Genomic DNA, 13,132 nt, shown 5'->3' on the forward strand with positions numbered 1-13,132 from the left:
TTATTAAGGCATCTCTCCATTACAGGCCGTTCTGAAAGAAGAATTTATGCAAATGCGTATAAAATGCTTTAAAAACTTTAACAGAGATGTCTAGAGAGTATTTAATAGGTCTGCTTCCCATGTAAGATTTTTCTAGTTACTAGTCGTTCATTTGTCATTATTCAACTAATCGCAAGTTTATATTAAATTTACAACTATAATCCAGCCTTAATATATTCCGCGCTCAATAACATGCATTAGGTTTGTCACAAAGCACAGGCAGAAGTAGCTTAAAATTATGAAAAAGGAGACATTTTAATTTATTAATAAACAAATGTTTTCTTGTCGGCTGCAAGATGAAATTCACAGTGCTGACTCTCTCCACATGAACGCGGCTTTAAAGAGAAATACAACCTTCACAGATTACATAATGCTTTCGTTTTGAATTGATTCGTTTAAAAGACATTTCAAGCTTTCTGTAGATATATTTCTCATGTATGTGAGACGCCACAATTTTCAGTTATTTCAATATTAGGGGAAAAAATCACGTGATCGAGAGGGCGCTTGAATATGAACACTTGATTATGAATAATAATTCACATTTTGCATATGCATTACAAAGTAAATAATTTTTTTACATGCAATTATCCAAAATAAAACCAAACAAGATTTGTAATGAAGATAAAATATGTAGAGAAATAAGAATAAATGCTGCACGTGCACTCAGCATCATGCGCAGAGCAAATCTTGCACTGATATTTTACAGAATATTGTACAAAGCTGCATTTAAATGCGGCTGCAATTTATTTATTTTATTTATTTATTTATTTTTACTTAAATTATATGAAAGCTACGGAGCCCCTTAAGGTTCATTGTGGTGGAAAAAAATCAGAGTGAGTGAAAAAATTTGGGGTGGGAGGAAAAAATATATTTTTTATTTTTTTTTGCGTTCCCTCGCAAAACGTTTGCGTTCTCTCGCAAAAAACTCAAAACTTTTGCGTTCTCTCGCAAAGATATTTGCGTTCCCTCTTTTGCGTTCTCTCGCAAAATTATTTGCGTTCCCTCGCAAAACATTTGCGTTCCCTCGCAAAACTTTTGCGTTCTCTCGCAAAACCAGCTGAGTTCGGACAAACACTTCCTGTTTACTTTTACAGCTTGTAGTGGTTTATACAGCTCCATACAATGGAGCGGTTCATAGAGTTTTGTTTTGAACTTGGAGAAATAGTCAGTGCATGCTTATTACGGCACGGTTTTGGGGCATACTAAAACGCTTAATGTAAAACACTGTGTGAGAGCCGTGGGAACGGAGCGAGGCCGGTGGAGCACCTGTGCCATTCACCGGTAACGAGTCCCGCGAAGGAGAACTGAAGGAGGGACTGATGACAGTGTTGGACGATAGAGGACCAGGCTCGGACTTTATTTTGTGTTGTGGTTCTGTTTGTGTGCGACAGTCGTGCACGAGTAGGGGCTGTCGCGGTCTTTTAGGTATATTTTATTAATAAAGTTTTGTTTGAATGTTCGCCGGTTCCCGCCTCATTCTTCCCGTGACTCATTCTTCCAGCTCTCTTTCATCACAAATCCAAATGTTTCCATATTCGCAATGTATTTGAAGAAAAAATCATAATGAACAAAAATGTGCCGCACTGGAGTGGGCCGGGGCTCATTTGGAACTATTATTTTGTTGTAAAATACAATATAGACAATATTGTGTTTAAAATGTAGGCTTCTTTTAAAATTTAAAATGTACACTTAATATTGCCTTTTTTTGTTGAACTGTTAGGCCTATATATAATCAATTTCACATATGCAATATTCTGGATATTCAGGGAAAATTGCATTCTCGTATAGGTTCCAGAGCGAAATGAGAACGTAACAGTGTTTGCTTTATAACATTTCTAATAATCTTTTATATTATTGAATCTTCAAAGTGAATTCAAAATCGCATTATGCCCTACTGTAGCCTAAGTGACGGAGTATTGTGTTTCAGCGATTTGATCGCGCTAGCGCCTCATGAGCATATATTCATTGCAAGTGCGGCCTGTTCATTATTAAAATAAAGAATCACCAATACAGATATAACGTTACACAATCAATTTAAATAATCTGTATTATGTCTGTGCCGTATCGTGAGCCCCGGCCCACTCCAGTGCGGCACATTTTTGTTCATTATGATTTTTTTCTTCAAATACATTGCGAATATGGAAACATTTGGATTTGTGATGAAAGAGAGCTGTACGTGAGCCCAGTTTCGCTCTACATTAGGTTTTGGCTTGTTTCTAGCTATTCTGGGCTTGTCTGCTTTCCTGTGCATAATAGGCTATAGTTTTATTAATAAACTGTTTACCATATTTTGGTTTTAGCCTATATAGCCTACTGTCTTTGTCCAGCTTCCCTTAAGGATCCTTTCTATATGCTGACGGTTTTTAAATGGGGGAGAAACGTTGTATTATGGCTATTTGCTTTACTGATAGCTATTAATAAGGTTATTAATATTACAATTTTTATTAGCATTAATAGTATTTATTAGGCCTTACCGAATTGGGCCTCCAATGCCACTGTTATAGTAGCTACATCCACATTAAGTGTTTTAGAATGTCCCAAAACCATGTCTTAAACTATAGGCAAAGCTGACTGTAGCCTATTTGAACTTGAGTCCAAGTTTAAAATAAAACTCTTTCTTTCTATGAGGGATAGCCTTCGCTTAAAGTGCAGTTTACCAGGTTACGTCTCATATTCTGGGCTATTCTGCTTTGTCTGTCTACTTTAATAATATGGTGTGTAATCCGTGTACTGAATTTAGTCATCCAGTCCGTGTAACAAACGTCACGGGAAGAATGAGGCGGGAACCGGCGAACATTCAAACAAAACTTTAATAACAAAATATACCTAAAAGACCGCGACAGCCCCTACTCGTGGACGACTGTCGCACACAAACAGAACCAAAACACAAAATAAAGTCCGAGCCTGGTCCTCTATCGTCCAACACTGTCATCAGTCCCTCCTTCAGTTCTCCTTCGCGGGACTCGTTACCGGTGAATGGCGCAGGTGCTCCACCGGCCTCGCTCCGTTCCCACGGCTCTCACACAGTGTTTTTACATTAAGCGTTTTAGTATGTCCCAAAACCGTGCCGTAATAAGCATGCACTGACTATTTCTCCAAGTTCAAAACAAAACTCTATGAAGCGCTCCATTGTATGGAGCTGTATAAACCACTACAAGCTGTAAAGTAAACAGGAAGTGTTTGTTTGTCCGAACTCAGCTGGTTTTGCGAGAGAACGCAAAAGTTTTGCGAGGGAACGCAAAAGTTTTGCGAGAGAACGCAAATGTTTTGCGAGGGAACGCAAATAATTTTTTGAGGGGGATGGCAAAAGTTTTGCGAGGGAACGCAAATATCTTTGCGAGAGAACGCAAAAGTTTTGCGAGGGAACGCAAAGTTTCTCGAGGGAACGCAAAAGTTTTGCGAGAGAACGCAAAAAAAATTAAAAATATATTTTTTCCTCCCACCCCAAATTTTTTCACTCACTCTGATTTTTTTCCACCACAATGAACCTTAAGGGGCTCCGTAGAAAGCAAATAAAAAAGACTCAATTTAAAATCACTGAAGTTGTCAATTAATGAAGCTTTTTTTTTTTTTTTTACATCGTGTGCACTTTGTTGATAAGTGAGGACGTTTTATTAATCCATCCATTCTTTAGAGTTTCAGTGATTTAGCTAAATCGTGCAGGTTTATTTTATTCATTTATTGTTTTAATTAGGCCTAATAATGGGAGTGAAATTATACAGTGCCTCACGTTTTTTACTAAAATAAAGAAAATAATTTATAAAACACACGTAAGCCTAGCTCACAATAGGCTACCACCACTTTTAATGCTCCGATGCAAAGTAAACCACATTTTCTTTTTAATAATATAACACATAATTCATATTATATAAATAATACTGCACACTATTTAAATGTGTCTAATCTAAAATATGGTGTAGAGAAAATATAAGCACAGGCTCATATGCTTGACATTTATCTTGCTTGAATTCGTTCTAAGAAACGCACATATCTTCATAAAGACTAAACTTTCATCTGTGAATATTAAATATTTTTTGTATAATAATAAACCTTTGTTTTTATCAAAAGTAAATCATGATACCACATAAAATATAAAAAGGTGTAACAATTTATCCAGTTTAATATAATAAATGAACACTAATAAAATAAAGTAACAAACTGACTATATATATATATGTATATATATATATTCACATCATGCTAAAGTTTTTCGGACTATGAGACATTCACACTTCCCATAAAGGACTGATTATGGTTCTTTTGTATTGCAAACATGACACTTGACTCTTATTTTTTTTGTCTATAATATTCTGACCATTGGTGCCGTCTCACACCTAGATTGCCTACACTTCTTCATTTCATCGTTGTTGTGTTTAGTAGATACGCGAGTCATGTTTACATTAATCTACACTCTGCCTCCAGCAGCACGGAGGAGAAGGTATATTCGGAAACAGTATACCGTCGCTTAGCCTTTTCGAACTTCTTTTTGCCCCCAAACGAAAATGAACTACGTTTGAAGTATACCGGGGCCTTAATAGACTTAATCACACAGTAAATGCTTTTGGACTTTGCAACAAACAAACAAAACCTTGTCTTGTTCAATGTCGGTGACATACTTGATAATGTCAGCTCTACTATCGTGTATCAGTCCCTCGCAGTCACACATACAGAACAATAACATTGAATTTATCAGAATCTCAGCTGAATCTTGAATACTTGTTGTGATAGTTTTTTGTATGACTGTGTAAAGATGATGACTGTTTGAAACACTTCCCACATTCAGTGCAGTGATATGGTCTCTCTCCAGTGTGGATCCTCTCATGTCTTTTCAGACTTGATGACTGATTGAATCTCTTGTCACAGTGTGAACACTTGTATGGTTTCTCTCCAGTGTGGATCCTCTCATGTATTTTTATGTCTCCTGACCGACTGAATCTCTTGTCACAGAGTGAACACTTGTATTGTTTCTCTCCAGTGTGGATGTCCATGTGATATTTAAGCATTGCTGATTGTGTGAAACTCTTCCCACACTGATCACATGTGTACGGTTTCTCTCCTGTGTGGGTCCTCTCATGTGTTTTTATGTCTCCTGACCGACAGAATCTCTTGTCACAGTATGAACACTTGTATGGTTTCTCTCCAGTGTGCATGTCCATGTGATTTTTAAGCGTTGCTGATTGTGTGAAACTCTTCCCACACTGATCACATGTGTACGGTTTCTCTCCTGTGTGGATCCTCTCATGTGTTTTTATGTCTCCTAACAAACTGAATCTCTTGTCACAGTGTGAACACTCGTATGGTTTCTCTCCAGTGTGGATGTTCATGTGATATTTAAGGTATGCTGATCGTGTGAAACTCTTCCCGCATTGATCACATGTGTACGGTTTCTCTCCTGTGTGGATCCTCTCATGTGTTTTTATGTGTCCTAACCGACTGAATCTCTTTTCACAGTGTGAACACTTGTATGGTTTCTCTCCAGTGTGGATCCTCTCATGTGCTTTTATGTATCCTAACCGACTGAATCTCTTGTCACAGTGTGAACACTTGTATGGTTTCTCTCCAGTGTGGATGTTCATGTGATGTTTAAGGTGTCCTGATTGTGTGAAACTCTTCCCACACTGATCACATGTGTACGGTTTCTCTCCAGTATGAACTCTCATGTGAAGCACACAACTATTTTTTCTTGTGAAACTCTTTCCACATTGATGACAGGTGAAAAATTTATAGCTTCTTTTCTCTAAATCTTTCCGTTTGGTTTGAGACCAAGGTTTTTCTCCAGTTTTGTCATGATGTTTCTCCTCATCTTTACTCAGTAACTCGTTCTCCTCGCTTTCTTCAATAAACTCTAAAATAAAAGCAAAAACTGTTAATTTGTCTCTAACTTGAAAAACAAACAAACAAAAACAGAAATGTGAAAGTACATCCCTGGTCTAACAGACAATTTCTATAAATTTTTTTTTTTTTGCAATTTTATACATTTTACCTTCCTGAAACTTTTATGAATGAGGTACACTGATCTCTCAAAAAATATTATTTTTTTATAACATTAAAGACACAAATCACATTTCTATAAGGAGAAATATTAAATATGTTTGATCAACTACACAATTATCTAACATAGATTTTTTGAACAAAGTGTCCCTTATTATTTGCTGCTCCATCTATATTATTCAACCGCTCTGAAGATTGTTTCTGTTAAAACAAATTAAATCTAAAACTGCAGCGGATGTGTTCTCGCTCTGCCCATTTTATCAAGACTGCAAATATACATGCATATTAGGCATAATACGATAACCAGTTTCAAGGTATTCTGCGGTTTGAAAAAGTCACGGTTCCAAAACCACTAATTTTTTTTTTTTTTTTTTTTAATTCCCATAAATCGTATCCCCTTTCTCAGATCAAACCGTGTACAAATTATTGGCTGTGACATCACACAGATCCAGGCTCCTCCCACTATTGTTGATTGACACTGGTGTTTTAGCACAGACCTGCTCTGAGGGAGCTGTCATCAATTCATCATTGTTTCGACGCCGGAGCAGATGTAGACAAGAATGTCACCTAAGCAATTGAGGAGTTGGATTTAATAATAGATCTGATAACGTTCAGGGTTCAGACACGCTATCTGTTTAAATCTAGATTAAAGACACATCTTTTTAGCCAAGCATTCACACAATGTATCTTGTAACTTGGTACTTCAGCTTCTGATCAAATGCTCTTTTTTATTCTTTTGCTTGGGTTGAACACATCATCTTTGTTTGGTGGAAATAGCAGCTACGCTAGTTTCATCTCTATTTGCTTTTCTGTTTCTGTCATGGGACTTGCATGCCAAGGCAAGACAAGCTTCAGTCTGGATCCAATCCTTACGAACACCTGAGAAGAGATGATGTCAACCCCCAGAAGACCTCAGATGACGTTAACTCTGGAACAACATATAAAACTGCAAAATTTTGCTTAATCATAATGTTTAATCGCAATCTGAAAGTTTAATAGCAACATATAATCATTGCAGTTAAGTGTTAACCGCCTGTTTGATTAAGTGTAATTTGTAACTAACTGCATGATTCTCACTGAACATTTCTGCCAAAATCACCACTAATAACATACTCCTAAATGTAATGTAGAAACTTAATATTTTCTGTAAAGCTTCTTTGCATTGATTGGTATCATGAAAAGCACTATACAAATAAACTTTAATTGAACTGAATGTAAATAACAACACAGCAGTCGTAATTTACTCCTAACATCTGAGCAGCTTAAGGCGGCTTGATTTTGTTTTTGAAGTGAATGTGCCCCCAATCTACCTAAATGCTTCTATGTTCAAGCAAATCATTTGTGATCAAGATTCACCAACAGAAGAAGTGAGTATAAGGTTTTTTTTTTTTTAATGAATCTTTGCAAATCACCTTTCCTAAAAATGTGCTAGTTAGCAAGTTAGGCGGCTAAATGTAGCTAAAGTTTACAGTCTCATGAGAGTGCCTTGTTGCCCCACTGAAGTAAGAGGCGGGATGAGCACAGCGCATTAGCATTTAAAGTAACATGCACCGAAACAGCTGACTGTGAACAGAGCTGTTTTTTGACGGGGTAAAACTGGTGTTGTTTTTACACTACACTTGAGAAATTTTGACCAAAGTATTTATATATATATATATATATATATATATATATATATATATATATTATTATTAAGACTTTAAGAATCATATCAACTTGTGAAAATGGGCATCCGATGAACCCTTTAACATGTGAAAGGCTTTTATGAAGTGTGAGTTACTAAGTGATTATCAAGGTCTCCTTTATGTTTAAAAGTTTTTCCACACAGAGCAGGTGAAAGGCCTTTTGACTTCTCTTTTTTTTAATACTGCAACTCAATTTTCTCCATTGACCTCATTATCTTTCTGATCCTGATATTTCTCCTCCACCTCATTCAGATCTTGTCTTTTTTCCTTCATTTTCATTAGGCCTAAAATTAAATCATTATAAAGATGAAAATCAATTGGAATGTTTGAAAAATAAAAGGATAAAATATTTGTGTACAGATAAAAAAAAAAAAAAAAAAAAGTCAAAACCGTCCCTTTTTAACACGGATCAGAGTACAAACCCGATTCCAAAAAAGTTGGGACACTGTACAAATTGTGAATAAAAAAGGAATGGAATAATTTACAAATCTCATAAACTTATATTTTATTGACAATAGAATATAGATAACATATCAAATGTTGAAAGTGAGACATTTTGAAATGTCATGCCAAATACTGGTTCATTTTGGATTTCATGAGAGCTACACATTCCAAAAAAGTTGGGACAGGTAGCAATAAGAGGCCTGAAAAGTTAAATGTACAGTCGTGGCCAAAAGTTTTGAGAATTACATAAATATTGGAAATTGGAAAAGTTGCTGCTTAAGTTTTTATAATAGCAATTTGCATATACTCCAGAATGTTATGAAGAGTGATCAGATGAATTGCATAGTCCTTCTTTGCCATGAAAATTAACTTAATCCCAAAAAAACCTTTCTACTGCATTTCATTGCTGTCATTAAAGGACCTGCTGAGATCATTTCAGTAATCATCTTGTTAACTCAGGTGAGAATGTTGACGAGCACAAGGGCTGGAGATCATTATGTCAGGCTGATTGGGTTAGAATGGCAGACTTGACATGTTAAAAGGAGGGTGATGCTTGAAATCATTGTTCTTCCATTGTTAACCATGGTGACCTGCCAAGAAACGCGTGCAGCCATCATTGCGTTGCATAAAAATGGCTTCACAGGCAAGGATATTGTGGCTACTAAGATTGCACCTAAATCAACAATTTATAGGTTCATCAAGAACTTCAAGGAAAGAGGTTCAATTCCTGTAAAGAAGGCTTCAGGGCGTCCAAGAAAGTCCAGCAAGCGCCAGGATCGTCTCCTAAAGAGGATTCATTTGCGGGATCGGAGTGCCACCAGTGCAGAGCTTGCTCAGGAATGGCAGCAGGCAGGTGTGAGCGCATCTGCACGCACAGTGAGGCGAAGACTTTTGGAAGATGGCCTGGTGTCAAGAAGGGCAGCAAAGAAGCCACTTCTCTCCAAAAAAAAACATCAGGGACAGATTGATCTTCTGCAGAAAGTATAATGAATGGACTGCTGAGGACTGGGGCAAAGTCATATTCTCCGATGAAGCCCCTTTCCGATTGTTTGGGGCTTCTGGAAAAAAAGGCTTGTCCGGAGAAGAAAAGGTGAGCGCTACCATCAGTCCTGTGTCATGCCAACAGTAAAGCATCCTGACACCATTCATTTGTGGGGTTGCTTCTCATCCAAGGGAGTGGGCTCACTCACAATTCTGCCCAAAAACACAGCCATGAATAAAGAATGGTACCAAAATACCCTCCAACAGCAACTTCTTCCCAACAACCCAACAACAGTTTGGTGAAGAACAATGCATTTTCCAGCACGATGGAGCACCGTGCCATAAGGCAAAAGTGATAACTAAGTGGCTCGGAGACCAGAATGTTGAAATTTTGGGTCCATGGCCTGGAAACTCCCCAGATCTTAATCCCATTGAGAAACTGTGGGTCAATCCTCAAGAGGCGGGTGGACAAACAAAAACCCACTTATTCTGACAAACTCCAAGAAGTTATTATGAAAGAATGGGTTGCTATCAGTCAGGATTTGGCCCAGAAGTTGATAGAGAGCATGCCCAGTCGAATTGCAGAGGTCCTGAAAAAGAAGGGCCAACACTGCAAATACTGACTCTTTGCATAAATGTCATGTAATTGTCGATAAAAGCCTTTGAAACGTATGAAGTGATTGTAATTATATTTCAGTACATCACAGAAACAACTGAAACAAAGATCTAAAAGCAGTTTAGCAGCAAACGTTTTGAAAACTAATATTTATGTAATTCTCAAAACTATTAAACAAAAAAAAATATTAAGGCTAAATTTTACTAAACACTCTTGCTAAATGGGGTAAGCACACTTACTTTCTCATTTCAGATGTGTGTTCTTCTAAGAAGTAATGATTTGTTATACACCGATTCAGACACTGAGGGTCAGACCGATTGCTTTTTTTGCTTTAACCATTCATTATAATGAATCGGCTCAAAGGAGTGCGAATCGGACTTTAGCGGACGTGTTGTGTGGGAATCCTGGCTGTTAGGACATCGCGAAAGATTTGTCAACACACACACACACACACACAGACAAAACTTCATAACTGGATAGATTTTTTTGTTGTTGTTGTTGCGTTTATTTAAACTTATGTCAGCTGCATGTGCGGAATACTTGTCACAAGTTGTAAGAGAAGATAAGGCAACTTTTCTTTTGACTGCAATTCACACCCAACGGTAATTCAGCAAAAATATTATCCGAATGCACCACGTGAAACATGGATTCGGTCTTCCGACTTTTAGGATCAGTTGATTTTGATGCGAGGCAGAGAGCACAGTGCTCATTCTCTCCATCACTCCGTCTAGCCTGCTTCACTCACAAAACCCAATTACAGATCAAATAAGGCTTTGGCGGGACAAAAAATCGTTTTGGCGGCCGCCAAAAAATTTTCAGTGTAGGAAAAACCCTGCTCAGTGTGAAAAAACATTAACCATTTTTCTTTGTAAATGTAAGATTGATTGAAGAAGAATTTTCAAAATGCTCGAATCATCTCCACTATGGACTTTAGTTCTGTTTGTTTTTCGCCGTATTTTATTACAAAGAAAAACAGAAGTGTTATAGCTTTGGCTATATAGTTTAATTTACTTAGGTATATTGTTAATAATTTGCATAGTTAATATTGTTATTTGGTGTTCAGTTTATACAGGTTTTTCAAATGTTATTTAATAAAAATATTTTTTTTTCCTCAAAATATCTTTTGAACTGTTTTGTCAACCTTGCACTGCTATCGCAATGCGATACCACTTGAGCCACAAGAACACTATTTATGATTTATTATTTAATGATTCCAAAACCCGAAAAAAATTCTAATTAATTAAATATCCTCAGTATCATTTCAGTCACACTTCCATAAAAACTTTGAAACATGAATTTAAGACATTTTAATGATAGTTAAAGTGTTATTTTTACATAAAGGATTTGTGGATGTACCACAAATATTCATTAAAGATGAATGAAGAATAAACACCAACCTCCTTGTTCTTCTCGTTTTATTCTGCAGGTTTCTGGTTCCTCGTGTTTTATTCTCCGGGTTTCTGGTTCCTCGTGTTTTATTCTCCGGGTTTCTGGTTCACTCGTGTTCTCTTCACTCTCTTCTTTAACAAACTCCATCTTCACAGCAGCAGATCTCAGTTCAGATTAGTTCAGATTAATAACTTAGTCACGGCTGTGAGGATGAGGATATTACAGGTATTTACTGACCTGATTCAAAACGGTATTTTTCCATTTACAGAAACAACATTTCTAACCGTTTGTATTAAACCAGCATCGCGACAAAACAACAGAGAGCGCGGTGAAACTGAACTTCTTCCTCTGAGGTTTAATGGTGTTTGTCAAACAAACGTATGTGTTTAGCGCCACCCGCTGAACTGGAGAGTGAAGCGGCGAGAGGAGGAAAATAATACGGGGAGATTTGTTTTCATTTTGAAACACATAAATGCACAAATAAATAATATATGAATTATAGACTCGCATGGTATTTGATCAACACCAGCAGCCTTCGTGAGTGAGGACTGATAGAGAAAAATGAGAAGCCAAATATTTCAGTGAAAATCAGTTCCCTGGTTAAGGGCCATATTCCATCAAATAGTTGCTATCTTCTTCCAAAACTGCTCGTTTTTATTTTATTTTTTATTTTTATTTTTGTGTAAGGGCACCTATTATACAAAAAAATTAAAAAATTATAGCGCCGCTGATTGTACTGACTTTATATATTTGAATGTTTGATAGACTTGACGCCATTACGTCATCGCCAATTACGTCATTACGCCAAACGTTATGGAAGGCCGTTTCAGCATAAAAACGTTCCAGCGTTACTCATCGTAATTATATTTTTACTTGTAACAATTAAATTAAAGAGCTCTATAATTAAATGTTTACTAGTAACAATCATGATTGTAGAGCTCTCTAATTGAATTATAGAGCTCTGCAATTGTATTCTTACTAGTAACAACTGAATTGTAGAGCTCTATAATTCAGTTTTTACTAGTAACAATTCCAATTAGAGAGCTCTACAATTCATTTATTACTAGTAAGAATTCAATTGCAGAGATTTGTTTTTAGATTGTTACTAGTAATAATCAAATTGCAGAGCTCTACAATTCCACTAGAGAGCTCTCTAATTCAATTGTTACTAGTAAAAACTGAATTAGAGAGCTCTTTAATTCAATTCTTACTAGTAACAATTATAATTACAGAGCTCTATAATTTGTATTATTACTAGTAGAAAACTCCTATTCATGAGATGCAAAAAACAGATTGCAGATTTCCCGCCTACAAAAGTGTGTTTCAAAATAAAAGCCCTTTAGCGTGGTTCTAAAGTATCCTGAAAAATTTTTACAGACTTAGGTAACATATTAATCATGTTCACATTAAAGCAAAATTAAGATGATGCCTGAGATGAAAGCCTATATTTAGTCATTTTATTCATTCACCTTTGTATATTGGTAAAGCTAAGAGCCAAGAACACTCCATATCACTGGACATAATATAGGGTGAAATGCCCTAAATGTGCCTAATGTGGGACACCTAAGGTTTAGTGTTTTGTAGGTCCTGCATACATACATGAATGTCAGTGAAACTATGGATTATCTGAAACTGTGGTGCCATGTCATCAAAATCACATAACCTCTCAAATGTCCAGTCATATGAGACTGTAGCAATCATCAGAAAGGAGGGACCTTGTGTCAGGGTGCGGGCTAGACAGAGGACTCAGATGCAGAGTGGGGAAAAGGAGAATCTTTATTCAAGCCACAAAACACAAAATAACATAAACAATAATTAAATGTTCTGGCGCACACAGAGATCTCAGAGCTGGCCGGCCCACTGCGGACCACTCGCGCTGCCGGATCTCCGAACTACGGATCCTTAGACCGGAAAACAGAAGGTGGAGAATGAAAGCTTGGACACCACACAAACACATAGAGCTCTGCAATGTATTCTTACTAGTAAC

At 36.7% G+C, this 13,132-nt stretch overlaps 1 protein-coding gene across 1 annotated transcript; it reads right to left on the bottom strand.

Moving 5' to 3' along the window:
- Positions 1–4,340: 4,340 nt before the first annotated feature.
- Positions 4,341–11,597, bottom strand: LOC122136449 (zinc finger protein 501-like). Its single transcript, XM_042719509.1, has 2 exons — positions 11,154–11,597; positions 4,341–5,884 (listed from the first exon to the last, which is right to left on the bottom strand). The coding sequence occupies exons 1-2, from the start codon at positions 11,290–11,292 to the stop codon at positions 4,737–4,739; spliced, it is 1,287 nt and encodes a 428-aa protein (XP_042575443.1). The 5' UTR covers positions 11,293–11,597; the 3' UTR covers positions 4,341–4,736.
- Positions 11,598–13,132: the final 1,535 nt, after the last annotated feature.

This window comes from Cyprinus carpio, chromosome B3 (assembly GCF_018340385.1).
Source record: "Cyprinus carpio isolate SPL01 chromosome B3, ASM1834038v1, whole genome shotgun sequence".
NCBI classification, from domain to species: Eukaryota; Metazoa; Chordata; class Actinopteri; order Cypriniformes; family Cyprinidae; genus Cyprinus; species Cyprinus carpio.